Source organism: Delphinus delphis, chromosome 19 (genome assembly GCF_949987515.2).
Source record: "Delphinus delphis chromosome 19, mDelDel1.2, whole genome shotgun sequence".
In the NCBI taxonomy this organism is placed as follows: domain Eukaryota; kingdom Metazoa; phylum Chordata; class Mammalia; order Artiodactyla; family Delphinidae; genus Delphinus; species Delphinus delphis.
The window spans coordinates 7,752,502-7,780,286 of NC_082701.1; the positions used below are offsets into that span (position 1 = coordinate 7,752,502).

Here is a 27,785-nt window from a genome sequence, read left to right on the forward strand (position 1 = left end):
CCTTGTTTTGGGGAACAGGGCCTGGCCTCGCTGTGGTTTGTGCTGAGCCTGCTTTGGAGCCTGGGGCGGGGTCCCCGTTCACTGGCTGCCCCTTGGCTTTCTGAGACTAGGGGCCCTGCAGTGTCTGCCCCCTGGGCTCTGACTGCCGGCCTACTGGGAAGGGCCACTGCTTTGTGGTTGGAGTTGATCTGGCTTCTCTCTTGCCTTACCCCAGACGCCCAGAAGAGAAAGAGCAAGTGGGACTCGGCCATCCCGGTGACGACGATAGCCCAGCCCACCATCCTCACCACTACGGCCACCCTGCCCGCTGTCGTCACAGTGACCACCAGTGCCAGTGGCTCCAAGACCACCGTTATCTCTGCCGTGGGCACCATCGTGAAGAAGGCCAAGCAGTGACCTGAGGGACCAGCTCGGGGTGGCTCGGACATTCTCCTTTCCCTCAAGGGGAGGAGCCACTCTGGGGCTTGACGAGACTGTGCAGCCCGGTGACCTATGCCCACTGGGAGGCGCCACTTTGTATATTTCAGGACTGGGACCTGCTCCCCGGGTGCCACCCCGAGAGGAGACTCCATGCAGCCTTCCAGCTGGAAGAGACGTTGCTGCAGCAGAGTGGGGCACTGTGGACAGTGTCCTCCATGCTGTGGGGTCTGCCGCCTGTTAAAAGCACCGTATCCTTACATCTCAGCATCTCGGATGCACTGGCCTCTTCTGCAGTCTGTTTTCAGGCAAACGTGGAAGCTCAAGCGTCCTCCCCATCTTCTTGGCTGGGATTGGCAGGGTTGACGGGGATGACCAACGCCTGCGGTGCTGCTCAGAGAAGGTGGCCCAGGAAGTCACTGAGGTCATTCCCAGTGAACGCCTCTTGGCGTGGGCGGGCAGGGTCCCGAGAGCAGGGGAGGCCCCAGTTCCCACTGTCTGCTACCCTGACCCTGCAACTCAGCCAGTCCTCAGGCAGGAGCCCAGGCCTCTACTCCCTTGGGTGCAGTTGAGCCCTCCTCAGATCGCTTCTTGGACACACCCCAGCTTTTGAAGTCAAGCCAGTGACCAGGAGGGCTGGGGTTGACCTCCAGCCCATGCAGGGAGGGAGCGAGGTGTGAGCAGGCCCAGTGTGGGGAGATGAGTCACCTCCTGGCACGGCTGAGCAGCCGCTCATTGTTTACGTGAAACCCGGCTCCTGGGAGGCTCCCGCCACCCCACCCTTCCTGTGCCGGTTATCTCTGCCCCACAGCAGCACCCGGGCAGCGCCAGTGGCCGCCGGGCTCCTTCTGGGGCCAAAACAGATTTCCCAGCCGCTGCCAGGCCTGGAGGCCAAGGCTGAGGCCGGAGAGAACGGGTCTGCCTTTCCTGCGCTTTGGCAGCTCCCTCCTCCGGCGGGAGGGCTTCGCGTTCAGAGAAGGAAGCGGGGGCCGTGAAGCGCAGGGTTGCTTCCCTGGGGCGGGCGGGGGGTTAGAAAGGTGGTCCCGAAGTTGTGCCCGATACTGTTGCATGACCAGAGGGGTGTGACAACCCTGCCCTGTGGTCCCCAAAATAGAGATCGAGTCACACTCGCCCCCTCCCCACAAACACACACTCGGCACCAGAAGAGGTTGGTTCTCCTCCTCTCCTCCTTTGTGAAGACTTTGCAACCCTGAAGAGAGGGGCTGCTGTCCCCCGGGTCAGAAGGGACTTCCTGCCCTGCAGCCTCCTCCGACAGGGGCCCCTCATTCCACAAGGGCCCCGTGGAGCTTGTGTGGGTGGCAGCGTGGGACCGTGGAGACAGCAGGAGCGGGGTCAGCACCTCTGCTCTGGGTCCCAGTTTAAAACGAGTTTGAGTCGTGTCTTGGGCCCTTACTTCTGTAAGCCTTCTTTGTCAGATCACGGTAATAAAGCTTCTTAAGGTGGTTGTGGAGAATCAATGACATGATTTATGCAAAAGTTGTATTAACTATAAAGTACTCTACACATGTCTGTTGTTGGCCAATCCAGTTCCTTCTTGATTTAGACCAAGGAGGGAAGCAAACTCGAGAGATGATAAAACTGGCCAGGGTCCTGGCCTTTGACTGTGCTCTGGGCACCCCCATCCTGGCCGTCAAGCTGTCCTGTGGGATCAGTAATGACTGTTTCCCCCGCGGGGCCCAGCCGCTGGGGCCCAGCCGCTGGGGCCCTGGGGAGTGAACGCAGTCTGGGGTTGGGCAGCCCAGAGTCGGCAGCTGTTGCACTTACAAGCCTTGTGAGTGGGGTGAAGGTCTTTAAACGGGATTGGTGCCTGCCCACCTTAGTTCCCCTGAGGGTGCCACAGGGGCGGGCTATCAGCTTTCCCTGGGGACTGTGTCCCCAGCACGCAGGTCCAAAGTCCTCTGTCCCTGCTTGCAAACCGCCTGTCCAAGCTGAACCCTACTCCCACCCACCGATACATCCCCTACCCTCCTCCTATAGTCCTCATCTTGGGTGATGTCATCATGATCATCCAGGGCTCACAGCTGCATCCTGGACCCCTGTGCTCTACCCCACAACCAATGGGTCACTTCAGAAACCCCTCCCCCACCATTGTTATTGCTGCCTCAGTTCACTGATTGCTTCGGCCTCATCTGCTGTCTTTCTCACTCTCCCACTCCCGTCCAAGCTCCAGTCCGGCTCTGGGGAGCATCTTCCTGCACCCCAGCTCTGGCCACGTCATGTGCCCTCCCGCTGTCCTCAGGAGATTCCACTTCAGCCTGGCAGGCAAGGCCACCAGCATTCTCATCACCTCGCCAGTCTCCCCCCTCCACACCCCTCCCACCGCTGACCCTGCCCACGCCCCCATCCTTGGCTTCTCCCAACTTTCTCACCATTGCCCTTGTATCACTCCCTACCTGTGCACAGATACCTTCAAGATGCAGCTCAGATTTTCTTAACCCCTTCCTGACTCTCCTGGGCGTTAGTTGCTCCTTTCTCAGGGCTCCCACATCTCTGATAACACTACTGCCTTAACTCTTCTGTCCACACATTGGGCTGAGGCACGGTTCTCTTATGAGCGGAAACAACACAATCCAACAAAGCTGTGTCCCAAGTGCTTGGTGTGAGATAAGTGCCCAGGTGTTTGGAGGGATGGAGGGAGCAGTGGTCCCTGCCCCCATGGCCACTGGACTGAAAATTCCAAATCCATGTGCCAACCTCACAGCATCCCGCTGCACATTGGCCACATGTTGGCAGTTGATAAGGCTCAGTGATGGGTACTCTCTAATTTTGTGGGTTTTTTTGTTTTGGAGAGCACATAGAGAAACTTTTTTTAAGACAGAAGCAAGGCAGAGATACACACCCAGAGAGAAAGGGTGTGGGCGTCCTCCCTAATGAGGAGGAGCGCCTTTATGTATGTTTAAAATCTCTATAATAAAAAATTTTAAAAAGTAAGGCCCTTTGAACCATAAAGAATGAGGAAGGGGCTTCCCTGGTGGCTCAGTGGTTGAGAATCTGCCTGCTAATGCAGGGGACACGGCTTCGAGCCCTGGTCCGGGCAGATCCCACATGCCGCGGAGCAACTGGGCCCCTGAGCCACAACCTCTGAGCCTGCGCGTCTGGAGCCTGTGCTTCGCAACGGGAGAGGCCGCGACAGTGTGAGGCCCGCGCACCGCGATGAAGAGTGGCCCCCACTCGCCGCAACTAGAGAAAGCCCTTGCACAGAAACGAAGACCCAACACAGCAAAAATAAATAAATAAATAAATTAGGAAAAAAAAAAAAAGAATGAGGAAGATCTCTGTGGCCAAATTTGGCGTGATATTCAGGAGAGAGAAAATGAAAAGGGCAAGGTGCCGAACAGTACATAGAATATGCTTCTGTGTAAGAAAGGGAAGAAATACAAAACAAAAAATAGAGGAAAGAGACACAAGTAAAATCTTTCATTTTAAATTTGAATTGGAAACATCAGTATGAACTCATGATTCAGGGACTAAGTATCTTGGCAGGAGCTAAGAATCCGCCTGCCAATGCAGGGGACACATGTTCGAGCCCTAGTCCGGGAAGATCCCACATGCTGCGGAGCAACTAAGCCCGTGCACCACAACTGCTGAGCCTATGCTCTAGAGCCTGCGAGCCACAACTACTGAGCCCACATGCCACAACTACTGAAGCCCGCGTGCCTAGAGCCTGTGCTCTGTAACAAGAGAAGCCACCGCAATGAAAAGCCCGTGCACCGCAACGAAGAGTAGCCCCCGCTCACCGCAACTAGAGAAAAACCCATGCGCAGCAACGGAGACCCAATGCAGCCAAAAATAAATATATATATTTAAAAAAAAGATGATGAACTCACGATTCAAAAATAAGAAAAAAGTCCCAGCTATGTCCTTTGAAAGGACCCAGAAGCAATGGCCGCCAGTAGGAATGAGCACATGTAGCACCCAAATCTTGATACCTAATACCATTCCCCACTAAAAGGAGCCAGGGCTCCTTGGAGAGAAATAGCTGATCTAGAAATCTAAGTGGGACTGGGCCAGTTTGTCCCAGAAAGCAGGGAGGACTGCAAGGAGTGTTTCAAAGGTCAAAGGAGCAGGTTTGAAGAGATCTCCCACTGGCCAATTATTGTGAAAAAGGAAAAACTCCCTTGCTTCCTATACACTGCTACTCACAACATCATAAAACGCTTCTGACACCAAATGTATGGGTTTTCCACAACCAAGCAGTTCTGACACCAGCTGCCTGGAGTTAGCCCAGACCCCACAGGTCTGTCCCACAAGACTGCTCCCTACTCAGAGGCCAACTGCCTGTCTGGGCCTCCCCTACTCCTGACCAACTGGTTATAAATTGGAGGTTCCCATGACTCCTGCTTGGGCTCAATAATTTGCTAGAATGGCTCCCAGAACTCAGGAAAACCGTTTACTTACTAGATTACTGGTTCATTACAGCAGGATACAACTCAGGGTCAGCCAGAAGGAAGAGATGCATAGGGAACAGTATGGGGTAAGGGGTGTGGAGCTCCCGTGCTCTCTCTGGGCACACTACCCTCCCAGCACTCCATGTGTTAGCAATCTGGAAGCAATCTGAACCCACTTTGATTAGGATTTTTATGGAGGCTTCATTACTAGGCATGATTCATTAAATCGTTGGCCATTGGCGATGAAACGCCATCTCTAGCCCATCCCCCTTCTCTGGAGGTGGGTGGAGGTTGGGGTGAGAGTGGGGCAGTGTTGAGGCTGAAAGTTTCAACTCTCTAATCACGTGGTTGGTTCCCCTGACAACCAGTGCCCCCCAACCTTAGTGGCTTTCCAAAAGTCACCTCATTAACATGAACTCTGGTGTGGTTGAAAGGGGCTTGTTATGAATAACAAAGACTCTCCTTTCACCTTTATTGCTCCGGAGCTGTTCGAAAAAACCATGGACGAAGACCAAATAGGTATTACTTATTATATCGCAACATCACAATTGTAAACTATTGAATAAATGAAAATCCATGCATGCATCGTATTTGAAAAAAGAAAGGAAAAAATGTATTTGCCACCATTTGAGTTGAATATATCAACTCTACTCTGAAATTCATAGTTAAAAGAATTAAGCCTTGCACACTGTTGATGGGATTATAAAATTATGCAATTGCTATGGAAAACAGCATGGTGGTCCTCAAAAAATTAAAAATAGGACTACCGTGTGATCCACCACTTCTGGGTTTATGTCCGATAAAACTGAAAGCAGGGTCTGGAAGGTATGGTGCACACCCATGTTCATAGCAGCATTATTTACAATAACCAAGAGACGGAAGCTACCCAATGTCCACCAACAGATGAGTGGATAAACAAAATGTGGTCTATACATACAATGAAATATTATTCAGCCTTAAAAAGGAAGGAAATCCTGCCACATGCTACAACACAGACGAACCTTGTGGGCATTATGCTAAGTGATATAAGCCAAACACAAAAAGACATAGTATATGATTCCACTCACATGAGACACTTAGAGTAGCCAAAATCACTGAGACAGAAAATAGAATGATAATTAATCAGGGGCTGGGGGGAGGGGGAAATGGGGAGCTATTTAATGGGTATAGAGTTTCAGAGTGCAAGATGAAAAAGTTCTGGAAATCTGTTGCCCAACAATGTGTACATATTTAACACTATTGAACTATACACTTAAAACAGATTAAGGGAATTCCCTGGTGGTCCAGTGGTTAGGACTCCATGCTTTCACTGTGGTGGCCTGAATTCCATCCCTGGTCAGGGAACAAAGATCCCGCAAGCCAAAACATTAAAAAAAAAGAAAGAAAGAAAGAAAGAAAACTAATTAAGATGGTAACATTTATGTAATGGTGGGGTTTTTTGTTTTGTTTTGGGGTTTTTGGCCGTGCCGCTCGGTATGCGGGATCTTAGTTCCCCGACCAGAGGCTGAACCCGTGTACCCTGTGGTGGAAGCACAGAGTCTTAACCACTGGACTGCCAGGGAAGTCCATATGTTATGTTTTTCGCACAAGGTAAAAACATTTCTGGGGGTTGCTTTTTTTTTTTTAAGTTTATTTATTTATTTTTGGCTGTGTTGGGTCTTCATTGCTGCACGCAGGCTTTCTCTAATTGCAGTGAATGGGGGCTACTCTTCGTTGCGGTGCGTGGGCTTCTCATTGCGGTGGCTTCTCTTGTTGCGGAGCATGGGCTCTAGGTGTGTGGGCTTCAGTAGTTGTGGCACACGGGCTCAATAGTTGTGGCTCGCGGGCTCTAGAGCACAAGCTCAGTAGTTGTGGAGCACGGGCTTGGTAGCTCCGCGGCATGTGGGATCTTCCAGGACCAGGGCTCAAATCTGTGTCCCCTGCACTGGCAGGCGGATTCTTAACCACTGCGCCACCAGGGAAGAAGTCCCTTGGGGTTGCTTTGTAGCAATCATTGTAATTTTTTAAAGTTGTGTAACTCAAAAAGGAAAGAAGCATTTACCCTTTGTGTATGTGTATTTGGAGACACATAATTCACTCCCAGTTGATGAAGGAAACCTCTTTTTTTTTTTTTGCGGTACGCGGCCCTCTCACTGCTGTGGCCTCTCCCGCTGTGGAGCACAGGCTCCGGACGCGCAGGCTCAGTGGCCATGGCTCACGGGCCCAGCCGCTCCGCGGCATGTGGGATCTTCCCGGACCGGGGCACGAACTCGTGTCCCCTGCATCGGCAGGCGGACTCTCAACCACTGCACCACTAGGGAAGCCCTATTTTTTTTTAAAATTAGAAGGATACCTTCTATTAACGTAGAAATGGAATATCACTACTCTTCAACCCCCAAAGAATAATTGATTCAAGCAAGGATCAACAATGGATGCTAAAACCCATTCAGTTGAAAGTTTGTTGGGAAACGGGCGGGGTGACAAAACATCATTACCCCCTCTTAATTACTTTTTTTTTTTTTTTTTCGGTACGCGGGTCTCTCACTGTTTTGGCCTCTCCCGTTGCGGAGCACAGGCTCCGGACACACAGGCTCAGCGGCCATGGCTCACGGGCCCAGCCGCTCCGTGGCATGTGGCATCTTCCCGGACCGGGGCACGAACCCGCGTCCCCTGCATCGGCAGGCAGACTCTCAAGCACTGCACCACCAGGGAAGCCCTCTTAATTACTTCTTAATCATAAAGTGAAAATGTATTTTTACAGTGGAGAGAGATGGTGGTCACTTCCTCAATCATCACTAATAGGGGGCAGCTGACATCACACGCCACCCAATGAAACACAGCACCACCTCTGACCATCCTTGACAAAAAAGTTTAAACTGAATCTAATCAGGCTTTTAGACTTAACTTCCAGTTTACAGGAGGCTAAAAAATCAAGTCCAGGACTTCCCTGGTGGCACAGTGGTTGAGAGTCCGCCTGCCGATGCAGGGGACACGGGTTCGTGCCCTGGTCCGCGAAGATCCCACATGCTGCAGAGCAATTAAGCCCGTGCACCACAGCTACTGAGCCTGTGCTCTAGAGCCTGCGAGCCACAACTAGTGAAGCCTGCGTACCTAGAGCCCGTGCTCCACAACAAAAGAAGCCACCACAATGAGAAGCCCACGCACTGCAATGAAGAGTAGCGCCCGCTCGCCGCAACTAGAGAAAGCCCGCGTGCAGCAATGAAGACTCAACGCAGCCAAAAAAATAAATTAATTAATTTTTAAAAAATAAAAATAAAAGGTCAATTTTTTGGGGGGTGGGTGGGTCGGGGAAAGACTGTTTTAGGAGTAAGAAAGATAAAACAATCAGATGTAGTGGGGGTTGATACAAGGTCTCTAGACAGCTCACCAAACTGTTCTGGTCACACATCCACTGTCTATTTATCATTTAAGTTGTTTATTTATAGAAATGGGTACCACTCTGCCAATAAGTGATGTACATTGTCAAGCAAATATAGTGGATCACGTGGCATATCCCTGGAGAATATGCAGCCTGCTTTGGAGGTCCATGGTTTAAACTGAGCTCCGTGAAGCAAGCAGGTGGTGTGTATCATTCCTCTGGGGATCCCCAGCACCTGGCATAAGAGCCCATTAAATGCTTGTTAAATGAATAAACGATTGAACTAATGAGGGAGCAAGTCTGGCCTGCCAGAGGCCACAGGATGAGACAGGCAGGTAGGAGGTGCAGTCTGAGGTTCTTGGGCTTCTCCATCCTGTTCCAGGAACCTCAGCTATTTGGCAAAGCCTGCAGAAGGAAACTCCACTACATACCGGGCTCACTCTGGCCCTAAGGCTGCAGAATGAGACAATGGGGTTTTTTGTTTTATTTTTTTATAAAATTAATATGTAGTACAATGCTCCTTAACCCTTTGGGGGCCAGTACCCGTTTGGGAATTCAGTGTAAGGGAAGGATCCTCTTGCCAGCAAATCCACATTCCAGTGTCAGATACCTTGAGTTTTGCACGTGATCTCAAATGGTTCATGGACCCCCAAGGTCCACACACAGGTTCCAGGTAATGAAACTCCAGACTCAAAGAAACCTGAAGAAACTCACAGCTTGGACTTCCCCGGTTGTGCAGTGGTTAAGAATCCACCTGCCGGGGCTTCCCTGGTGGTGCAGTGGTTGGGAGTCTGCCTGCTCATGCAGGGGACACGGGTTCTGAGCCCTGGTCTGGGAAGATCCCACATGCTGCAGAGCAACTAGACCCGTGAGCCACAACTACTGAGCCTGTGCGTCTGGAGCCTGTGCTCCGCAATAAGAGAGGCCGCGATAGTGAGAGGCCCGCGCACCGCGATGAAGAGTGGCCCCCGCTTGCCACAACTAGAGAAAGCCCACGCACAGAAACAAAGACCCAACACAGCAAAAATGAATAAATTAATAAACTCCTACCCCCAACATCTTAAAAAAAAAAAGAATCCGCCTGCCAATGCAGGGGACACAGGTTTGATCCCTGGTCCGGGAAGATCCCACATGCCGCGGAGCAAGTAAGCCCATGCGCCACAACTACTGAGCCTGTGCTCTAGAGCCCGTGAGCCACAACTACGGAAGTCTGTGTGCCACAACTACGGAAGACCGCGTGCCTAAAGCCCGTGCTCTCCAACAAGAGAAGCCACTGCAATGGGAAGCCCACGCACCGCAGCAAAGAGTAGCCCCTGCTCGCCGCAACTAGAGAAAGCCCACATGTAGCAACAAAAGCCCAACGCAGCCAAAAATAAATAAATTGATTAATTTTTTTAAAGAAAGAAAGAAACTCACGGCTTCTCTTCTATGGGCCTCCCAGGGGTGCATGTCTCATCTCAGCAGATACCAGACTTCAGCCGCCCTAGTCATTTTTTTTTTAATTAAAAAAAAATTTTTTTAACTTTTCATTTTTTGGCCACACCACATGGGCACGTGGGATCTTAGTTCCCCGACCAGGGATCGAACCCCCAGCATTTGAAGCTTGGAGTCTTAATTACTGGACCGCCAGGGAAGTCTCCCTAGTCATTTTTAAAAGGGTCTGGAATGAGGAGAGGAAGGGGCTGCTGAGCCCAGTGGGGTCTGTGGCATTGTTGCCTCTGGGCCAGGGTCTCCTTCTCTAGGAGGCTGTGTCAGCCACCCCCCACAGTGGGGTGCATATCCCCTACCCCAACCTTCTAATGGGTGGTGTCACAGGCTGCTCTCTGAGCCCGTGTTTTCCAGCCTGCTGGAGTAACTCAGGTCCACAGGGCACAACCTGGGTACCCCAACCAAACTGGGTCTCCTGCCACAGAGCTCTCGAATCCAGGAGGCAGCCTCTCTGAGCTCCTGACCCGTGCAGAGCAGATCTCAGATGACTGGGCAAGGTGGCCGAGTGGTGTCTGTGGCTCGCCCAGTGGCAGTGAGCACTTGGTGTCCACAGTCCGTCCACATCCAGTCCCAGCTGCTCCCATGGTCACTCAGAGTTGGTGGTGTATGCGTCTGTTTACAGATGAGAATGCTGAGGCTCAGGGAGGCGATGTGGCAATCCCATTTGGGTCAACCACATGTTTATTGAGCACCTGCTACGTGCTAGGCACTGAGGTAGGTGCTGGGGATCAAAAGATGTGCTAGACTATGTCTGTCCTTGGGGTTCACAGTCCAACGGGGAAGAGACCCCTAAACAGATCATTTCAAATCAATGTGGCAAACTACATGAAAAAAAACATGCCCCGGGGGTACGCATAACGTAATCCAGCGCTAGGAGGTCAAGGAGGCTCCCTGGAGCTGCGACATCAGCACAATGCCTTCAAGGATAAGGAGGATAAACCAGGCTGGGCTGGGGGTGGGAGGATCCCAAGCAAAGGGACCAGCCTGGTGCAAAACAGCCCCAGGTTGCAAAAAGCATGCTGGCTTGAAGCTGCTTGGTGGCTGGTGGGGGGCTGCCAGCAATCGGGTTTTGTCCAGCATTGTTGGCAGGTGAGGCCAGAGAAATACACCCAGTTGAGGTCAGGGAGCAACTTGAGAGGGTCCAGCTCGAACACACTTAACCAGCAGCACTTGAAAGAGGATTGGAGGGGTCAGATTTGTGAACCAGCTTGTCAAGAACAGCTGTAACGATTCGAGTGCCTACTCCACGTCAGGTGGGTGCTGCCTCTTGATGGGTATTACTGACACTTTAAGAAGGTTCAATTAGCTTGCCTGAAGACACTCAGGGAACCAGTCCTTGCTCAGATCTCCCTCTGGGCACACGTGCGTGCGTTGGAGAGTGGGGAGAGGCCGAGAAGACCCGGTGAATGGCTGACCTGGCTTGGGGCAGCCCCGGGGCCCATCCTTCGCGCTGGCGCAGGGAGGAGCGAAGCGGTGCGCGCGCTCGATCGCCGCCGGGCTGTGTGTCTGCGGCTTTAACTAGATGGCTCCCAAGGGCAGTGGGGATGGTTCACAGTCTGGAGGAGAGAGGGCGGCAGTCCGAGAAGGAGGCTAAGAGGCCACCCCCAGCCCGGGGCAGCCCAGCACCCGAGTCTGCAGCCTGGGGTGGGGAGGGGAGGTGCCGCTCCCGGGGCCGGAGAGAAGGGGGTGGCTCCTCCCCGCCCCCGCCGCGGTGGGTCGGGGCGCGGGGCCGGGCTGCGCGGGAGCCGCAGCCTTTTCCGGGGGGCGGTCCGGAGGCGCTAGCGCACGGCTCCTGCCCCGACAGGTGCGCGCCGCGCGCAGGAATGCGGTCTGCCTGACTCATCAGCTCCTCCTTCCTACCTGCCGCCCAGCCCATAAAGCGGTCCCCTTCCCGCCGCCGCCCGCCCTCCCTGCAGTCCGTCCTCTGGACAGTCCCGGCTCGCCCGCGCGCCGCCTCCGGAGCCGCCGAGCGGAGCCCAGCGCGGGGAGGGCGCGAGTCAGCCCCAAGGTAGGTCCATCCTCGGACCGCGGCAGGCGGCCGGGGCACTGGCGCGGGGCGGGAAGGCAGTCCCTCCGCACACCGCACTCCCCTCCAGTGCCTCGGGCCGCCGGGACTGGGCGCTCATTCAGGGACCTCCGAGGGGAGAAGAAGGAAGTGAGCGCGCACCCCAACTGGGCAGACCCGCGGGGAGCTGATTGGTGGGCCGGGTGGCTTTTGTTTCCCCGGCTCTTTCCTTCCTGAAGGCTGGCCGCCCGTCCCTTGGGTGGATATGTGGGAGAAGTGGGCAGGGGCCAGGCAGTGGCTGGCAGCCTTACCGGGCTGGGCCCCTCTGGGGTTCAAAAAGAAGCCCACCTAGAGGCAGAGGCCCTCCCGGCTTGGCTGTGCGGTGCCACAGTCCGTCTGGGGTCTGGGGAATCCCTGACTCTCCTCTTCTCTTGGCCCTCCTCCCAAAGTCAGCTCAGGACACCCTTCCTCCAGGAAGCTCTCCTGACCTCATCCAACACCCCTGGAGGCTGTGCCCACCACTGTAAACTCCTCCAGAGCCAGCCCCCTTTCCCACCCCTTTAGCCCCGGGTGGGCCTCTGGTTGTAGGCGGGGGGCCTCTAGATGGCTCCCAGAGGGCAGCGGCAGGGCTCCTGCTTCTCCCGCATGGTCTTGCCACACCCTGAGCCCAAGTGTGGGCATGGTTGTTGCTGCCTCGGAAGGAGCTGGAAGTGAAGACTGAGGGGCTCCATCCTGGGGGCTGAGTGGGGAGAGGAGAGCCGGAAGGACAGCAGGGAAGGAGTGCCTATCTCCTTGGCCTTGATTTCTGTGGGCAATAGAGCAGCAGAAGGGCCAGGAAAGCAGGAAGGGAGAGAACCACGGAGGGCAGGTGCAGACATGCAACAGGGGTCCCGTGGGTGGGAGGGAGGGCGGGTATGGGGAGAGCGCTGAGCCTACGTTCACGTGGGTCACAGTGTGTGTCCAAGAATATGCACGTCCCTGTGCCTGCAAGGCCTGAGTGTGCCGCGATGTGATAACACCGGGTGGCAATCACATACTTCCGGGCCCCGGGTGGTACCTAAAAAGACCCTCGCAGCCTGGGGACCCAGAGTAGCCTGGAGAGAACGTTTCCCGAGGGCTCTGCCCAGCCCGCCGCGGCCAGCCACCTCTTCCAATAAGCCCACGATCCTAACTTTTATGTGAAACCTTATTATTTTTAACACCAACAACTACTTTTAAAACTTTTTAGGGATTTTCCTTGGTGGTCCAGTGGTTAGGAATCCACGCTTTCACTGCCGGGGCCCGGGTTCAGTCGCTGGTCGGGGAACTAAGATCCCACAAGCTGTGCAGGGAGGCCAAAAAAAAAACACAACAAACTTTTTAAACACAAGTTGAGTCAAACACAACACTCCTGAGTGCAGAACTAGTCCCCAGCTGCCACTTTAGAGCCTCCGAGTATAAAGTGAAGGCTAAGTGGGGGGTGTGCGCTGCCCGGGTCTCACCCGGGATATGGGGACAATGCAACCATCCCCACTGGTTCCTGTACAGATTAAGTGGCAATTATGTACGTGAAGTGCTGGGCACTTGCCCACTGTGTGCCCAGCCTGGGGGCACAGGAGGGTGAGTAAAAGCTGGGCTGGGCCCTCCAGTGTCTGTACCTGTGTATGTAATGGTGCCCCTGGGAAGCCTGGGTAAGGCAGCCTATATTGTGTAGTGTGTGGGTGTGGTGCCTATGCCCCAAGGCTGCAGGAAAGTCATTTCCTCCAAGAAGCACCCCCTTGGCTGGCTCAGAGCTCCCTTACCCCAGGCCCCTCTTAGAGGGTGGCTCCTTCCCAGCAGGCTCTGCCTGCGATGTGTTGGAGCTGCTAGTGCCTCCTGGGAGCCACCTGCCTTGGAGCGACGGAGGCAATGCCTTCCTGCAATGCCCCCCCGCCCCCGGCTCTCCCCAGCCATTTGGGGGCCTCAGTCTCCCAGAGCCTGGGGCTGCCCCTGCCCCACAAGCCAAGGACTGAGCAAAGATCCAAGGAGGGAGGGCCAGTAGGCATGGCATAGTCTTGGGCTGCTGGGTGACTCTAGAGAAAGAGGAGGGGGTCCTAACGTCAACTCTGCCGGCCTGGTGGCTATGGCCAGCCCCTTCTCTTCAGCAGGCTACCCATCTTTTATTTATTTGCTTGCTTTTTTTTTTTTTTGCGGTACGCGGGCCTCTCACTGTTGTGGCCTCTCCCGTTGCGGAGCTCAGGCTCCAGACACGCAGGCTCAGTGGCCATGGCTCACGGGCCCAGCTGCTCTGCGGCATGTGGGATCTTCCCGGGCCGGGGCACGAACCCGTGTCCCCTGCATCGGCAGGCGGACTCTCAACCACTGCGCCACCAGGGAAGCCCCTAAATTTTTACTGCGGTATAGTTGCTTTATAATGTTGTATTAGTTTCTTGCTGTACATACCCATCTTTTTTTTTCTTTTTTTAAATATTTATTTAGTTGTACCTGGTCTTAGTTGCCACACGTGGGCTCCTTAGTTGAGGCATGCATGTGGAATCTAGTTCCCTGACCAGAGATCGAACCCGGGCCCCCTGCCTTGGGAGCGCAGAGTCTTATCCACTGTGCCACCAGGGAAGTCCCCATACCCATCTTTTAAAAGGCCTCAGGGACGCCGGTGCCTGCCCCGAAGGTCACTAATGAGTTGAGATGGTTTAATGGTGAACCAAAGGCAGATGTGTCTCCTGGGGTGGCTGGCAATGCGTGTGTGTGTGAGTGGGCAGGAGGGGCTTGTAATCTAGCTCAAGGTTAATTTTTGAAAGGGTGATCTGCTCAGGGGCCCCCAAAACTCAACTCTGAGGCAGACAGAGGTGGGGAGTAGGGGGGGGACCCCTCCTCTGATGGGACAGGCAGCCATTGCAGAACTTAGCTGAGTGCAACAAGTCTCCTCCTTCCTTTCTCAGGCCCCAGATATTGGGAGGGGCCCCCTTCTTCCCGGCTGCACCCTCTCACCAAGAGGCAAGTGGGCCAGGACAGAGAGGGGACAGGAAGGCGGAGCCAGGATCCTCTAGGGTGGCCCTGTCCCTGCCAAGCCTGACCCAGGTCACTGGGTTCTGAAAGGCAAAGGCGGAATAAGCCCTGTTCTGCCCTCGGGGAGATCAGCACAAGAGACCTGGCATCGGGACAGGCTCAGAGCCCAGAGTCCTCAGTGGTGAGAGGGTGGGGGCCTCCCTGGGCAGGGCATAGGCCTGCAGGACATCTGGCCACTCCAGAGACGACAAGGAAGGGGGCAGTGGAAAAGAGGAGTCAGGGGCCCTGGGCCCTGCCACTTGCATGCCAGGTGGCCTTGGAACATCACTAAAGTTCTGTAGAGCCTCAGTTTCTACATCTGTGCAATGGGAATGATGGCGCTTAGACAGGGACCCAGTGAGCTGACACATGGACCAGAGCTGTCAGGCATGGTATGTCGATTGTTGCTGTTATACAGGAGGAAGAGGATGGCAGGGCCGCATCCCAGCTGGTGGACCAGGCTGTTGCTGGCAGCCCTGCTGAGCGCCAGCTTCCCCGGGGACATGGGTGAGTCGGACACACCCCTGCAACACCCCTCTCTGTGGTGGGGGCTCAACTTCCAAGGCACTGCCCTTAAGTGAGGGCGGGGGCTCTCATGGAGTGTCTTACCCAGACGCTCACTCAGCCATTGAACAAACAACCACCACCCACCTTGAAGGCTGGGGAGCCGTGAGCCTGAGCCGTAGGGCCCAAGAACACCCAGGAGAGGAAGGAGACTTGGTCTAGAGGAGGGAGAAGACGTCCACTCGGAGAATGGAGGCGCTCGCAGGATGTACGGAGGCTTGGAAAGCTGAGTCGAAAAGTTTTAGAGGAATTTGGAGGAGAGAAAGGTGATCACCACCTGCTCTGGGAGTGTCTGCAGTTGGCAAAGGGCTGGAGCCCGCTCCTACTGATGAAATTTTGCCTGTCAGTGGAGGTCATGCTGAGAGCTTGAAACAGACCATGGTGGGAACATTTACACCCTGGAAATTGGCAAAGGCTGCAAGTCAGGGCTTCCCCACCCTCACCGGAGCCCTTGCTAAACATTGACAGTGCACCGTTGCCTGGAGCCCAGGAGACCACCCACTAGTGCACATAATAGGTCCTTACTGTGATTTTAACTGAACAAAACCAAAGGGAATCCCAACCTTTGGAGAAACTGGAGTTTTACCTCATTTATTTACTAACAACTCACTGTGTGCAGGGCTTGGGCTAGGCACTGGGGACACAGTGATAAACAAGACAGAATCCCTTTTACCCTGGAGGAGCAGGTGAGGGGGGTGGCTAGGGTGTCCCCACCAGCGCCTCGGTCTCGGCCCCCACCATCCTCGCCTCCAGACTTGAGTGGAGAGTCCAGGTGTGAGACCTGGCTCTGCGGGTTTCTAACTGTGCGACCTGGGACTGACCACGTACCTGCTGGCCTCCATTTCCCCGTCTGTAAATCGGGAGAGAATCCCCACCTCTTTCAAATGAGGTTGCACAAGGGAAGGGCTAGGCAGTGGGTGAGGCGCATCTCAGTGGGCACGCCCATCTCTGCTCCCCAGCGAACCGCTGCAAGAAGGCCCAGGTGAAGAGCTGCACGGAGTGCATCCGCGTGGACAGGGACTGCGCCTACTGCACGGACGAGGTGTGATGCCGCTGGGGCCTAGCCTGGGCCACCTTCCCAACCTGCGTGCCCCACCCTGCTACACCCCACGCCTGGGCTCTGGCCCACACTTGTCCCGCCCTCAGCCCAGCCTCAGGCCAGGCGGTCGTGGGAGAACAGGCAAGGGTCAGGAAGATCGGGGTGGTGGGGTACAGGATAGATCCAGGGTTAGGACAGCCAGGAGAAGGGCACTGCCCTCCTGACTCCATCTCCTTCCGGCCAGATGTTCAAGGAACGGCGCTGCAACACCCAGGCAGAGCTGCTGGCTGCGGGCTGCCGGCAGCAGAGCATGGTGGTCATGGAGAGCAGCTTCGAGATCACAGAGGTGCCCAGAGTGGGGGCCGGGGGGGCTGGGCCCTCCAAGCTCAAGGCTGGCTGTTTGTGGGAGGCTATCGTGTCCCCTGGCTGAGCTGAGAGGTATCTCCCTCAGATCTGGAGAGACCCTCCAGCCAGGTGTCCCCCTTCCCTGGACACAGGAAACGCAGATCGACACCACCCTGCACCGTAGCCAGGTGTCCCCCCAGGGGCTGCGGGTGCGGCTGCGGCCGGGAGAGGAACGGCACTTTGAGATGCAGGTGTTTGAGCCCCTGGAGAGCCCCATGGACCTGTATATCCTCATGGACTTCTCCAACTCCATGTCTGACGATCTGGACAACCTCAAGAAGATGGGGCAGGATCTGGGTACGGCGCGGAAGACAGCAGGGCAGGGCATGGAGAGAGTGGCCTCCCCAAGCTGGCTGGACACCTGCTCAGGAGGCCAGGGCTCAGGCTAGCTGCACCCATTCCTCAAGGAAGGACAGGACATCTGAGCACCCCAAGAACTCCTTCCCCCCATTCTCAGAGGCGGGTCCTGTGCAGACCCCAATAACCACTCGGGAGTGCAGAGAAGGCCCCAGCCGGGTGGGAACCAGAGCCCTCGGGTCCTTTTTGTGTTTTTGGATGTGCTGCGCTTCATGGCTTGCGGGATCTTAGTTCCCCGACCAGGGATTGAACCCGCGCCCCCTGCAGTGGAAGCTGAGTCCTAACTACTGGACTGCCAAGGAAGTCCCTCCTCTGGTGCTGACACGGAGGGCACCAGCTGCCATGAGGCTGAGGTTAATTCCCAGCTCTGCAGACGGCTGGTCCAGCTCCCCGGCCGCACCCTCCAACTAGCTGCATGCACAACTCTGGGTCCCCTGAGTCCCATTTCCCTCATCCGTAAATAAGGACAAGGGCTGTCATGTGCGTGAGCTGACACCCAACATGCAAAGTGCTGACAATAAGTTGTTCTTCCTCTTCCTCCTTCCCAAGCCAGCCCCCGGCCCCTGTGTTGATGTGGGGTTCTTGGGGCTCAGCTGCCCCCTCTTTTTTTGTTGTTGATGCCTAGCCCAGGTCCTGAGGCAGCTCACCAGCGACTACATGATTGGATTTGGCAAGTTCGTGGACAAAGTTAGCGTCCCTCAGACAGACATGAGGCCCGAGAAGTGAGTGACCGAGGGGGCAGGGGTCCTGGCCAGGTGGTCCACGCCCTCTCCACCCAAGCACTTCGAAGTCTTCAGGTTGAAATGAGCCACGGGGGCGGTCCCTAGAGAGGGTGGGCAGGGGGTTGGGGGCATCTTCTCCCCTGACTTTCTCCCTCCCTGACTCTCTCCTTCCCACCTCCGCCCAGGCTGAAGGAGCCCTGGCCCAACAGTGACGCCCCCTTCTCCTTCAAAAACGTCATCAGCCTGACGGAAGACGTGGAGGAGTTCCGGAACAAGCTAAAGGGAGAGCGGATCTCAGGCAACCTGGACGCCCCCGAAGGAGGTTTCGATGCCATCCTGCAGACGGCCGTGTGCACCGTGAGTGCCGGGGCAGGTCCTGCCGGCCTAGACCCGGCTGTGCTTTTCAACAAGGGCATGAGCTGCCCACTGGCCTGCTCTGGTACCAGGCTGGGGCCCTCATCCCCTAAGACAAGCTCAGACCCACTGGGGGACCCTCAATTCCAATCCAAGTTTAGAGGTATCAGGGCCTGAGCAGTCACAGCCTGGTTTTGTGTTGGCCAGTGAGGCGGACATGAGTCTTGGGATTCTGGAATCTTCAGTGCCCTGAGGCCAGCCTCCCACCCAACCTCCCTGTTAATACCCGTCTCCAGCTGTGCTGGAAGAGGGCGCCTCTTTTTATGTGCACATCAGTTTTTTCATTTAAAGAATAATGTATCCACAGACAGAAAAGAAAATTCCCTGGCAGTCCAGCGGTTAGGGATTCAGCACTTTCACTGCCGGGGGCCCAGGTTCCATCCCTGTTCGGGGAACTAAGGTCTCTCAAGCCACATGGCGTGGCCAAAAAATAAAACAAAATTAAAAAATAAGAAATAAAAATGAAAATAATGTATCCATATTACAGACAATTTGGAAAACAAAGAACAGAAATTGCCCATAATTTCACCACCATCAGACAGACAGCCACTGATACCCCACCAGCATATTTTGTTCCCTTTTCCTTATTTTATATAGTTGGAATCAGTGTACGTATAGTTCTGAAACTTGGTTTTTTTTTTTTCACCTAATGCTATCATAAACATTTTCTCTTGTAATACATGGTTTTCAAAATCATCCCATGTATTTCTCTTTTTTTTTTTTTTTTTTTTGCGTATGCGGGCCTCTCACTGCTGTGGCCTCTCCCGTTGCGGAGCACAGGCTCCGGACGCGCAGGCTCAGCGGCCATGGCTCACGGGTCCAGCCGCTCCGCGGCATGTGGGATCCTCCCGGACCGGGGCACGAACCCGCGTCCCCTGCATCGGCAGGCAGACTCCCAACCACTGCGCCACCAGGGAAGCCTCGATCCCATGTATTTCTCAAACAAATTGTCACATGCTGCTTGCTGTACCTATTTTAACTCTTCCGCTGAATGCTGCATGGTGTACATTTTTCTGTGCAATTGAGATATTCTCGCAGAGTGGTTAAGACCTTGTGGGGACAGCTGCATGAACCTGGTTCACATCTTGCGTGGCGCCCACTGTGGGCACAGCCCCTGCTTCTGTTTCCCACTTCCCATCGCTGGTTTCTGTTTATGCCCGTCATCACTCACGTGCTGTCTGTCACGTGTGTCATTCGTGGGGGCGTCAGGCTGTTAATCCTGTGTCCTCGCTGAGCCCCGTGTTGGGACGTGCTTTCGCTGTCACTGTGCACGACGCTGTGACGAGTGTCCCCTGCTCCACGGGCACCCCTCCTCGCTCTCCCCAGAGGCACATCGGCTGGCGCCCCGACAGCACCCACTTGCTGGTATTCTCTACCGAGTCGGCCTTCCACTACGAGGCGGATGGCGCCAACGTGCTGGCTGGCATCATGAGGCGCAACGACGAGGAGTGCCACCTGGACACCACGGGCACCTACACCCAGTACGGGACACAAGACTACCCGTCCGTGCCCACCTTGGTGCGCCTGCTCGACCGGCACAACATCATCCCCATCTTCGCAGTCACCAACTACTCCTATAGTTACTACGAGGTGCGGGGGCCGGGGCCTCACGGGGCAGGATGGGGGCGAGCGGGAGGGTCCGTGGAACTTCTCAGACACCCCCATCTGCCTTCCTCCCTTCCTTCCCGAAACTTGGGATGGGCCCCGGTGGGAAGAGGAGTCCACATGCCCATTCCCCAGCCCCCCTCCCAAGCAGGTGGGGGCTGAGAGCACAGGCTCTGGAACGCACAGCAGGCGCCAGGCCTTAGCTTCCCCATCTGCCAGGTGAGCGAACCCCGGAGGTGTTGTCTGGATTCAGAGAGATGACCCTTGTGGGAGGCTGAGCCCCGGCCTGGCGTTTTCTCCCGCAGAAGCTGTCCTCGTATTTTCCCGTCTCTTCGCTGGGGGTGCTGCAGGAGGACTCTTCCAACATCGTGGATCTGCTGCAGGATGCCTTCAACGTGAGGGCTCTGGAGTCTGAGCCTTTCTGGGGAGGGGCTGGAGAGAAGGCTGAATGGCAGAGGACTGGGAAATAGGACAGGAGGGAGGAAGGGTCTTCTGCAGTCCTTGAGGAGTGCCCCCTGGGCCTGGCCCCAGGTTCCTGCAGGCTCTTCTCCCTTGACCCCCACCCGCCCCCGACCCCCGCCAGCACCCCAGGCCTCCGTGTAGGTGGGAGTGCAGCACAGATAGGCCAGGCCAGGGTGGGTGAGCCCGGGGTACCCCCAGGCCATTGATCACCTGCTCTCTTTTAGCGCATCCGCTCCAACCTGGACATCCGGGCCCTGGAAAGCCCCCGAGGCCTGCGGACGGAGGTCACCTCCAGGATGTTCCAGAAGACGAACACTGGGTCCTTTCTCATCCGGCGGGGGGAAGTGGTACGCCTCCATGGGGGTCCCGGGGCAGGGGAGGACGGGCACAGCGGCCTGCGGGGCGGGGTCTACCCGAACAGAGGTCCAGAGCATGGCCTCCGGAGTCAGATCTGGGTTTGAAGCCCTCTGGATCAGCCCCTTGGCGTGTCCTCATCTGTATAGTGGAGACCAATCAGCTTGGAGCTCAGGGTTGCTAAGATGAGTGAATGGGCCAAAAGCAACCCTGGTTACTGTTGGTGCTATTGTCACCGTGGCTGTGCCTGGAGGGAGCAAGTTCGCAGCCCTGAGGAAGGGCAGGGAGCTGGGTGTCGGGGGCCAGACACATCCCTGGAGCTTGAGGGCCTAGAGACTTCAGGCACGACTGCCCCCTGGTGGTCTGTCCAGGCCTGCCTTGCCTGACAGTGGGGTCCCTGCAGGGCACATACCAAGTGCAGCTGCGGGCTATCGAGGACTTGGACGGGACTCACGTGTGCCAGTTGCCAGAAGCGGACCGGAAGGGCAACATCCATCTGAAGCCCTCCTTCTCCAATGGCCTCAAGATGGACGTGGACATCGTCTGTGACGTGTGCTCCTGTGAGCTGGTATGATGCGGCCCCGTCAGGTTGCGGAGGGAGGGAGAGGCTAAGCCGACCACCCCAGGGCCCTGAGTAACACAGCAGAGCATCCTGTGGCCACAACTCCCTTTCGGGGTTCCCTGAGGGGCAGCGTCCAGCGTCCCTTGCCGCCCCCAGCCACCCCACCATGATTTCATTCCAGCAAAAAGAGGAGCGGTCACCTCGCTGCAGCTTCAACGGGGACTTCATGTGTGGACACTGTGTGTGCAGTGAGGGCTGGTGAGTGTGGGAGGGTGAAGCCAGCACCCAGGATGCCAGCCGCTCCCAGAGAAGGGGCTGGGCACACCAAGTAGGCTGCTGAGTGTGGGTTGGCAGCTGGGCATAGAAAGGGCTAGGAAAGGCGTATGTCTAGTTGGCAGGTGGATTCGGTTCAAAGCACTTTGAAATTCATGGATATGGGAACTCCCTGGTAGTCCAGTGGTTAGGACTCAGCAGTCTCACTGCCGGGGTTCCGGGTTCGATCCCTGGTCAGGGAACTAAGATCCCGCAAGCTGCCTGGCGTGGCCAAAAAATGAAAAGAAATCTATGGCTATATAGGATTACCGCTGGAAATACGCGTAAGAATCAGGGCAGTGGTGGCCGTTAGGGTGTTGTGGGTCGGACGCAGGAGGGAGACGTACTTTACCCTCCATCCCTTTTGGGCCTTTAGTATCTGAGCCATGGGCACCTGTTACCTGAGCAGACGGGAGTCATAAGAGAATGTTATCAAGAGCAAGGGCTTTTCAAGCTTTAAGACATTGAATAAGTTTGTCGTGACTTGAGGAAGGGACAGGAGGAGGGTCTCAGGGGACTGAGGTTTGAGTCTCAGCGCAGCCCCTGCTGCCTACGTAACTCAGACCCACAGGGGCCCACTTAGAGCCTCAGCTTCCTCATCTGTAAAATGGGATGGTGAAATCTTTCCTGCTGTGCCGTGCAGAAGTGACTGGCTTCTCCCGCAGGAGCGGCAAGACCTGTAACTGCTCCACTGGCTCCCTGAGCGACCTGGCGCCCTGCCAGCGGGAAGGTGAGGACAAGCTGTGCTCGGGGCAGGGCGAGTGCCAGTGCGGCCACTGCGTGTGCTATGGTGACGGCCGCTATGAGGGTCAATTCTGTGAATACGACAACTTCCAGTGCCCCCGTGCCTCCGGGTTCCTCTGCAACGGTGAGCTACTGGCCCAGGTGGGATGAAGCCGGGAGGGTGGCCTGGGTGTCCAGCCCCTGCCCACCGCCTCTGGCTCTGCCATCAGAACCCATGTTGGGAGAGCCTCGCTGGGAGTCGGGACCCCCATGTTCAGGCCCAGCCCTCCTCCAGATTCCCTGAGTGCCTCTCCTAAGTCCAGCCCCAACCTGGACCTCTCTCCTCCTCCGCAAACTTGATGCCCAAGGCCCCTGCCAGCATGAAATCCCCATTGTGGAATGTCCCCCTGAGGTCCTCCAGCCCGTGCCCACCCCCTTCTCCACTCTCCCATCCCACTAGAGTGGGTACCACCCAGCTCAACCTCAGTGATCGGTGGTATGTGGCATGGCGATCTTTCCTCTCTCGGAAGCTGCTACATCTCTAGCAGACAGGGCCTGGAGTAATGCATCCTCTGTAGCCCCACAGGGCCTAACACAGTGTGCGCCCAGGCCATGGGTACATAGCCTGGCCAGGGCTTCCGGAGCTGGGCAGGGGTTACAGAACCCACAGGGGCCATATGGAAGTATTGAATGGGCAAATGGAGGAGAATGAATGAAAATCCACTCACCAAATACTTATTAAGCCCCAACTGTATACTTGCCACGGCGGGGGGGGGGGTCAAGACCCTGCTTTTCTATCCTTTCCTCCGTTCTTGCTTTTGTCTGCCATTTCTTCTCTTCACCTGCCCACCCCAGGGTGTGCTCAGAGAAATGAAGGGAGAACCCAGGACGTCTGGAGAAAGGCAGACATTTGGCACAGGCCAAGCTGAGACAGGAGGGGAGGGAGATGCAGCCAGGAAGGAGGCAGGGCCAGACTGCGAGGGGCTTGGGTTCCAGTCCAGGATGGGTCCAGTTTTAGTGTAGTCCAAACTTTTTCTTAAAAGGCTATACATTAAATATTTTCAGCTTTGTAAGCTATATGGTCTCTGTCACAACTACCCAGCTCTGCCGTTGTAGCAGAAAGCAGCTTTAGGCAATACACAGGCAAATGAGTGTGGCTCTGTTCCAATAACACTTTTGCAAAAGCAGGTGGTAAGCTGGATTTGGCCCACAGGCTGTAGTTAATCAACCCCTATTCTAGTAAGGATATTGGACTTCATCCTTTGGACAAAAGGGAGTCACTGGTGTGTTTCTTTTTGTGTGTGTGTGTGTGTTTTTAATACATTTATTTATTTTTTATTTATTTTTGGCTGCATTGGGACTTCATTGCTGCGCGCGAGCTTTCTCTAGTTGCGGTGAGCAGGGGCTACTCTTCATTGTGGTGCGTGGGCTTCTTATTGCAGTGGCTTCTCTTGTTGTGGAGCATGGGCTCTAGGCATGTGGGGTTCAGTAGTTGTGGCATGCAGGCTCAGTAGTTGTGGCACACAGGCTTAGTTGCTCTGCAGCATGTGGGATCTTCCAGGACCAGGGCTCGAACCCGTGTCCCCTGCATTGGCAGGTGGATTCTTAACCACTGCGCCACCTGGGAAGTCCTCACTCGTGCTTTTAGTTTCATTTTCTAACTCTTTATATGTTAACCTTGTAACCAGCCACCTTGCTAAACTCACTTACGAAATCTAATAACTTATTTATAGATTCTTCTTGCTATTTTGTGGCATGTTTCTGATACTTGCAAATGATGACAGTTTTTCATCTCTTAACTTTCCAAAACTTATGTTTTATTTCTTTTTCTTACCTTGTCGCATTGGCCAGGACTCATTAGAAGTTCTTAAACAGGGGAGACACATGATTGTGTTTGTGTTTTGGGGTGATCTCCCCAGCTGCAGAGTGGAAGGTAGAAGGGCACAATAGAGCAGGAGAAATGGAGAGAAGGGAGTTCCAAGAAAGCGACGAAGAGATGGCTCTGCCCCTGGCTGGAGACATCCTAGCTCCCAAGGCAGCTCCAGCCAGTGGGCAGCCTGGACTGCAGGTGCAAGTGTGCCTCTCCTCTCCCCTCCCCTTCTCTGCAGACCGAGGACGCTGCTCCATGGGCCAGTGTGTATGTGAGCCTGGCTGGACAGGCTTGAGCTGTGACTGTCCTCTCAGCAATGCCACCTGCATCGACAGCAACGGGGTAGGCCTGGGCATGAGGCAGACAGTGGGGGGCGGTAGAGGGGGCCCCAATCAAGACCACCCTTCCTCTCAGGCAGGGGTGGGGGCACAGCTGGCTCACTGGTGCCTCCTCTTGACTCAGGGTATCTGTAATGGGCGTGGCTACTGCGAGTGTGGCCGCTGCCACTGCAACCAACAGTCGCTCTACACAGACACCATCTGCGAAATCAACTACTCAGCGGTGAGGCCAGATTCACTGGGTATGGGCATGGGGACCCTAGGCACGGGGCAAGACGGACAAGAGGGGCTGAGCCTGGTGCCAGAGGAGCTGCCCGAGGGTGTGACGTGGTGGGAGCGGGCCTGGCAAGGGCCGCTGCCCAACACAGTGCCTGTCTGACCCTCTTCGCCCACCCAGATCCGCCTGGGCCTCTGTGAGGACCTGCGCTCCTGTGTGCAGTGCCAGGCATGGGGCACCGGTGAAAAGAAGGGGCACGTGTGTAAGGAGTGCAGCTTCAAGGTCAAGATGGTGGATGAGCTTAAGAAAGGTATGGGGCAGGGAGAGAGGACTAGGCAGGGGGGCTTCCGATGGGGTAGGTGGTGTCTCTCATCTGGGCAGGGCTGTGGAGCTGGGTAGGAGGCTCATAATCCAAACTGAGGACATGCAGTCCAGAAAGAGGGGTTCCAGACCTGGGAGTGGTCACAGAACCCAGACAGGTCACACAGACCCAGGTAGGGGCCACACAGTCTGGCCAGGGCACCCAGACCTGGGGAGATGGCTTCTGGCTTGGGCAGGGGGCAAAGAGCTGGGTAGGGCCATGAACACGGCAAAGGCCCATAATTGGGCCGTGGGGGCTCACAGCCTCCTTTCCTCTAGGTCAGAGAAGTGTTCTAGAAGGGACTTCCCTGGCGGGCCAGTGGTTAAGACTCCGCACTCCCGCTGCAGGGGGCGTGGGTTCGATCCCTGGTCGGGGAACTATGATCCCACATGTGGCCAAAAAAAAAAGAAAAGAAAAAAGAAAAACGTTGTAGAAGCCCAGCTCCTGAGCGATGCCCAGGACGGGCACAGATTTGCAGCCTTTGACGCTCCTGGAGGGCAGCCCCCGCCTTGCCCCATCTGTATGCACAGTTTGCCGGGAACTTGCGTTCTTCCCCAGGGAGGTGCCTCCCACCCTGTGATGGGCGGGCTGGGCCCCAGAGTAGGGCCGTGGTGAGGAGCGGCCACCCCACCAGGCCCTAAGGTGCTCCGGGGTGGGGTTGGGTGCCCTGCCGACCGTCTGTGGGTGCAGCGGAGGAGGTGGTGGAGTACTGCTCCTTCCGGGACGAGGATGACGACTGCACGTACAGTTACACCGTGGAGGGTGATGGCGGCCCGGGGCCCAACAGCACCGTCCTGGTGCAGAGGAGGAAGGGTGAGCTGGAGGGCCGGCCGGGGGCGTGTGGGTGGCCTGTCGGGCCCCGGTGGGGGAAATGGCACCGACTTCCTCTCCTTCCTCCCTAGACTGCCCCCCCGGCACCTTCTGGTGGCTCGTTCCCCTGCTCGTGTTCCTCCTGTTGCTCCCGGCACTGCTGCTCCTGCTCTGCTGGAAGTACTGTGCCTGCTGCAAGGTGGGGGCTCCCCCAGGGTCTCCCCCCGCCACCAGGGTCCCTGTAGGTGGCAGAGGCCAAGCGAACCCACATGTTCTGCCCAGCCCTGGTGCCCTCCCCACGCCAGCCTCTCACCTCTGCCAACCATCAGTGGCTGGATACCTGGGAGCCCCTGCCCGGGGGTCAGCCACATGCAAAGGGTCACGAGAGCTAACAGGGAAGGAAGGGCTCTGCCCGCCAGGAGCTGACAGTCTACTGGGGAGGAAAGACAGGAGACAGGAAAACATGGAGGACGGCATGCCATGGGATACTGAATTGTAGGGAGCAGAGACAACTCTCTGCAGTAACCCCCAGCGTTGTGGGATATTAGTGTGTGTTACAGAGAAAAAGAGTTCTGTGATCAAATACATTTGAGAAAGCGGTTTCTTCTCTGCAGGACTTCTCAGAGCCTTTGATCTAGTTGTATGAATAGTGAAACTGTAAGGGGAAGGAATTCCGTGCTTCCCAAATGGGTTTGATCACAGAACCTTTACTTTCCAGAGTATACAGCAGGGCCAGGGTCCCCTGGCACACATTTGGGGAACCCTCTGCCCCATCACCCTCTGTGTACCACCTTGTGTGCCACACACCTAGACCCCTGCAGCTGCCTGGATATCCTGGTGTCTGGGAAGGCACCTTTGCCCCCTCTGGACCGTTGGCGTGGGTGGCAGGTGGTGGTGGAAGGGGCTTACCTAGGCTGGGGTGGCTGTCTCAGCTCTCATCCTCACCCACCTTGTCTCCTAGGCCTGCCTGGCCCTTCTCCCGTGCTGCAACCGAGGTACGGGCCAGCATCAGCAGGGGTGGCGGGCTTCTGCCCGCTCTTTCTTCCAGCTGGGGTGGAGGGGAAGTGGGGGCCGAGTCTGGAACAGAGGTGGGAGGCCCCGGGGTCCCACCTGCAGGGGTGTGGTGGGGAAGGTCTAGGGAGCGGCCCAGTGTGAGGACCCTGTCCCGCAGGTCACATGGTGGGCTTCAAGGAAGACCACTACATGCTGCGGGCGAACCTGATGGCCTCAGATCACCTGGACATGCCCCTGCTGCGCAGCGGGAACCTCAAGGGGCGCGACACGGTCCGCTGGAAGACCACCAACAACGTGCAGCGGCCTGGCTTTGCCTCGCATGCTGCCGGCATCAACCCCACGGAGCTGGGTGAGGGCCAGGGCTGGGCACCACAGGTCTTGGCGCTGCCCTTAGGGCCCAGGGCACGTTCACCGCTGCTCCCAGGTCCGGGATCACACCATTCCTATTTTCTCTGGGTATTGGGTGCAGACACAGGCCTGGCTGCCTTCTATCCTTCCTGATGGTGCTATAAGCCTCAGGTGCTCCCCTATCCAAGCATGGCTCCTGGACGGGGCTTCTGCGGTGCCCACTGTGCAGGGGGCTGACGACACCCCTCCCTGCCTGCCCCTAGCGCCCTACGGGCTGTCCCTGCGCCTTGCCCGCCTTTGCACCGAGAACCTACTGAAGCCTGGCACCCGAGAATGTGACCAGCTGCGCCAGGAGGTGGAGGAGAACGTAAGGGCCAAAGAAGCCGATCGCAGGCAGCTGGCGTCTCTGGGCTGGGTGTGAGCCAGGTGGCGGGAGGGCAGAGGGAAGCAGCTGGGGAACCTGGATTCTTCCAGGCAGGAAAGAAGGGCTTCCTTGGACATGTGCCTGGCCTGGGATCATCCTGGGATCTGTTCCCTATAAATGCTTCCAGAAGGGTGGAGGCAATGTGCGTGCCCATGGCCACGCCCCCAGCCCACCCCGAGAGGT

General features: G+C 56.1%; 2 protein-coding genes across 7 annotated transcripts in view; both read left to right on the forward strand.

Annotated features, from left to right (window-relative positions):
* The window catches only part of SAP30BP (SAP30 binding protein), a 34,023-nt gene extending 32,613 nt beyond the window's left edge, over nucleotides 1-1,410 (forward strand). For both annotated transcript variants that reach the window (XM_059996371.1, XM_059996372.1), the window contains one exon: nucleotides 215-1,410. In XM_059996371.1, the coding sequence (XP_059852354.1) occupies nucleotides 215-396 (182 nt within the window). In that variant the 3' untranslated portion in view covers nucleotides 397-1,410. The remainder of the gene's footprint in view (nucleotides 1-214) is intronic.
* A 9,726-nt stretch (nucleotides 1,411-11,136) lies between these two features.
* Nucleotides 11,137-27,785, forward strand: part of ITGB4 (integrin subunit beta 4) — a 31,132-nt gene continuing 14,483 nt past the window's right edge. For all 5 annotated transcript variants that reach the window (XR_009517064.1, XM_059998002.1, XM_059998003.1 and 2 more), the window contains exons 1-21: nucleotides 11,137-11,680; nucleotides 15,120-15,208; nucleotides 16,225-16,307; nucleotides 16,549-16,650; nucleotides 16,802-17,006; nucleotides 17,692-17,788; nucleotides 17,974-18,145; nucleotides 19,529-19,792; nucleotides 20,113-20,202; nucleotides 20,494-20,616; nucleotides 21,027-21,191; nucleotides 21,367-21,443; nucleotides 22,163-22,365; nucleotides 24,329-24,432; nucleotides 24,553-24,651; nucleotides 24,826-24,955; nucleotides 25,697-25,819; nucleotides 25,909-26,015; nucleotides 26,778-26,811; nucleotides 26,988-27,179; nucleotides 27,442-27,545. Coding sequence is in view for 4 of the 5 variants with exons in the window: in XM_059998002.1 (XP_059853985.1) it covers nucleotides 15,130-15,208; nucleotides 16,225-16,307; nucleotides 16,549-16,650; nucleotides 16,802-17,006; nucleotides 17,692-17,788; nucleotides 17,974-18,145; nucleotides 19,529-19,792; nucleotides 20,113-20,202; nucleotides 20,494-20,616; nucleotides 21,027-21,191; nucleotides 21,367-21,443; nucleotides 22,163-22,365; nucleotides 24,329-24,432; nucleotides 24,553-24,651; nucleotides 24,826-24,955; nucleotides 25,697-25,819; nucleotides 25,909-26,015; nucleotides 26,778-26,811; nucleotides 26,988-27,179; nucleotides 27,442-27,545 (2,553 nt within the window). In the remaining variant the exon portion in view is untranslated. The remainder of the gene's footprint in view (nucleotides 11,681-15,119; nucleotides 15,209-16,224; nucleotides 16,308-16,548; nucleotides 16,651-16,801; nucleotides 17,007-17,691; nucleotides 17,789-17,973; nucleotides 18,146-19,528; nucleotides 19,793-20,112; nucleotides 20,203-20,493; nucleotides 20,617-21,026; nucleotides 21,192-21,366; nucleotides 21,444-22,162; nucleotides 22,366-24,328; nucleotides 24,433-24,552; nucleotides 24,652-24,825; nucleotides 24,956-25,696; nucleotides 25,820-25,908; nucleotides 26,016-26,777; nucleotides 26,812-26,987; nucleotides 27,180-27,441; nucleotides 27,546-27,785) is intronic.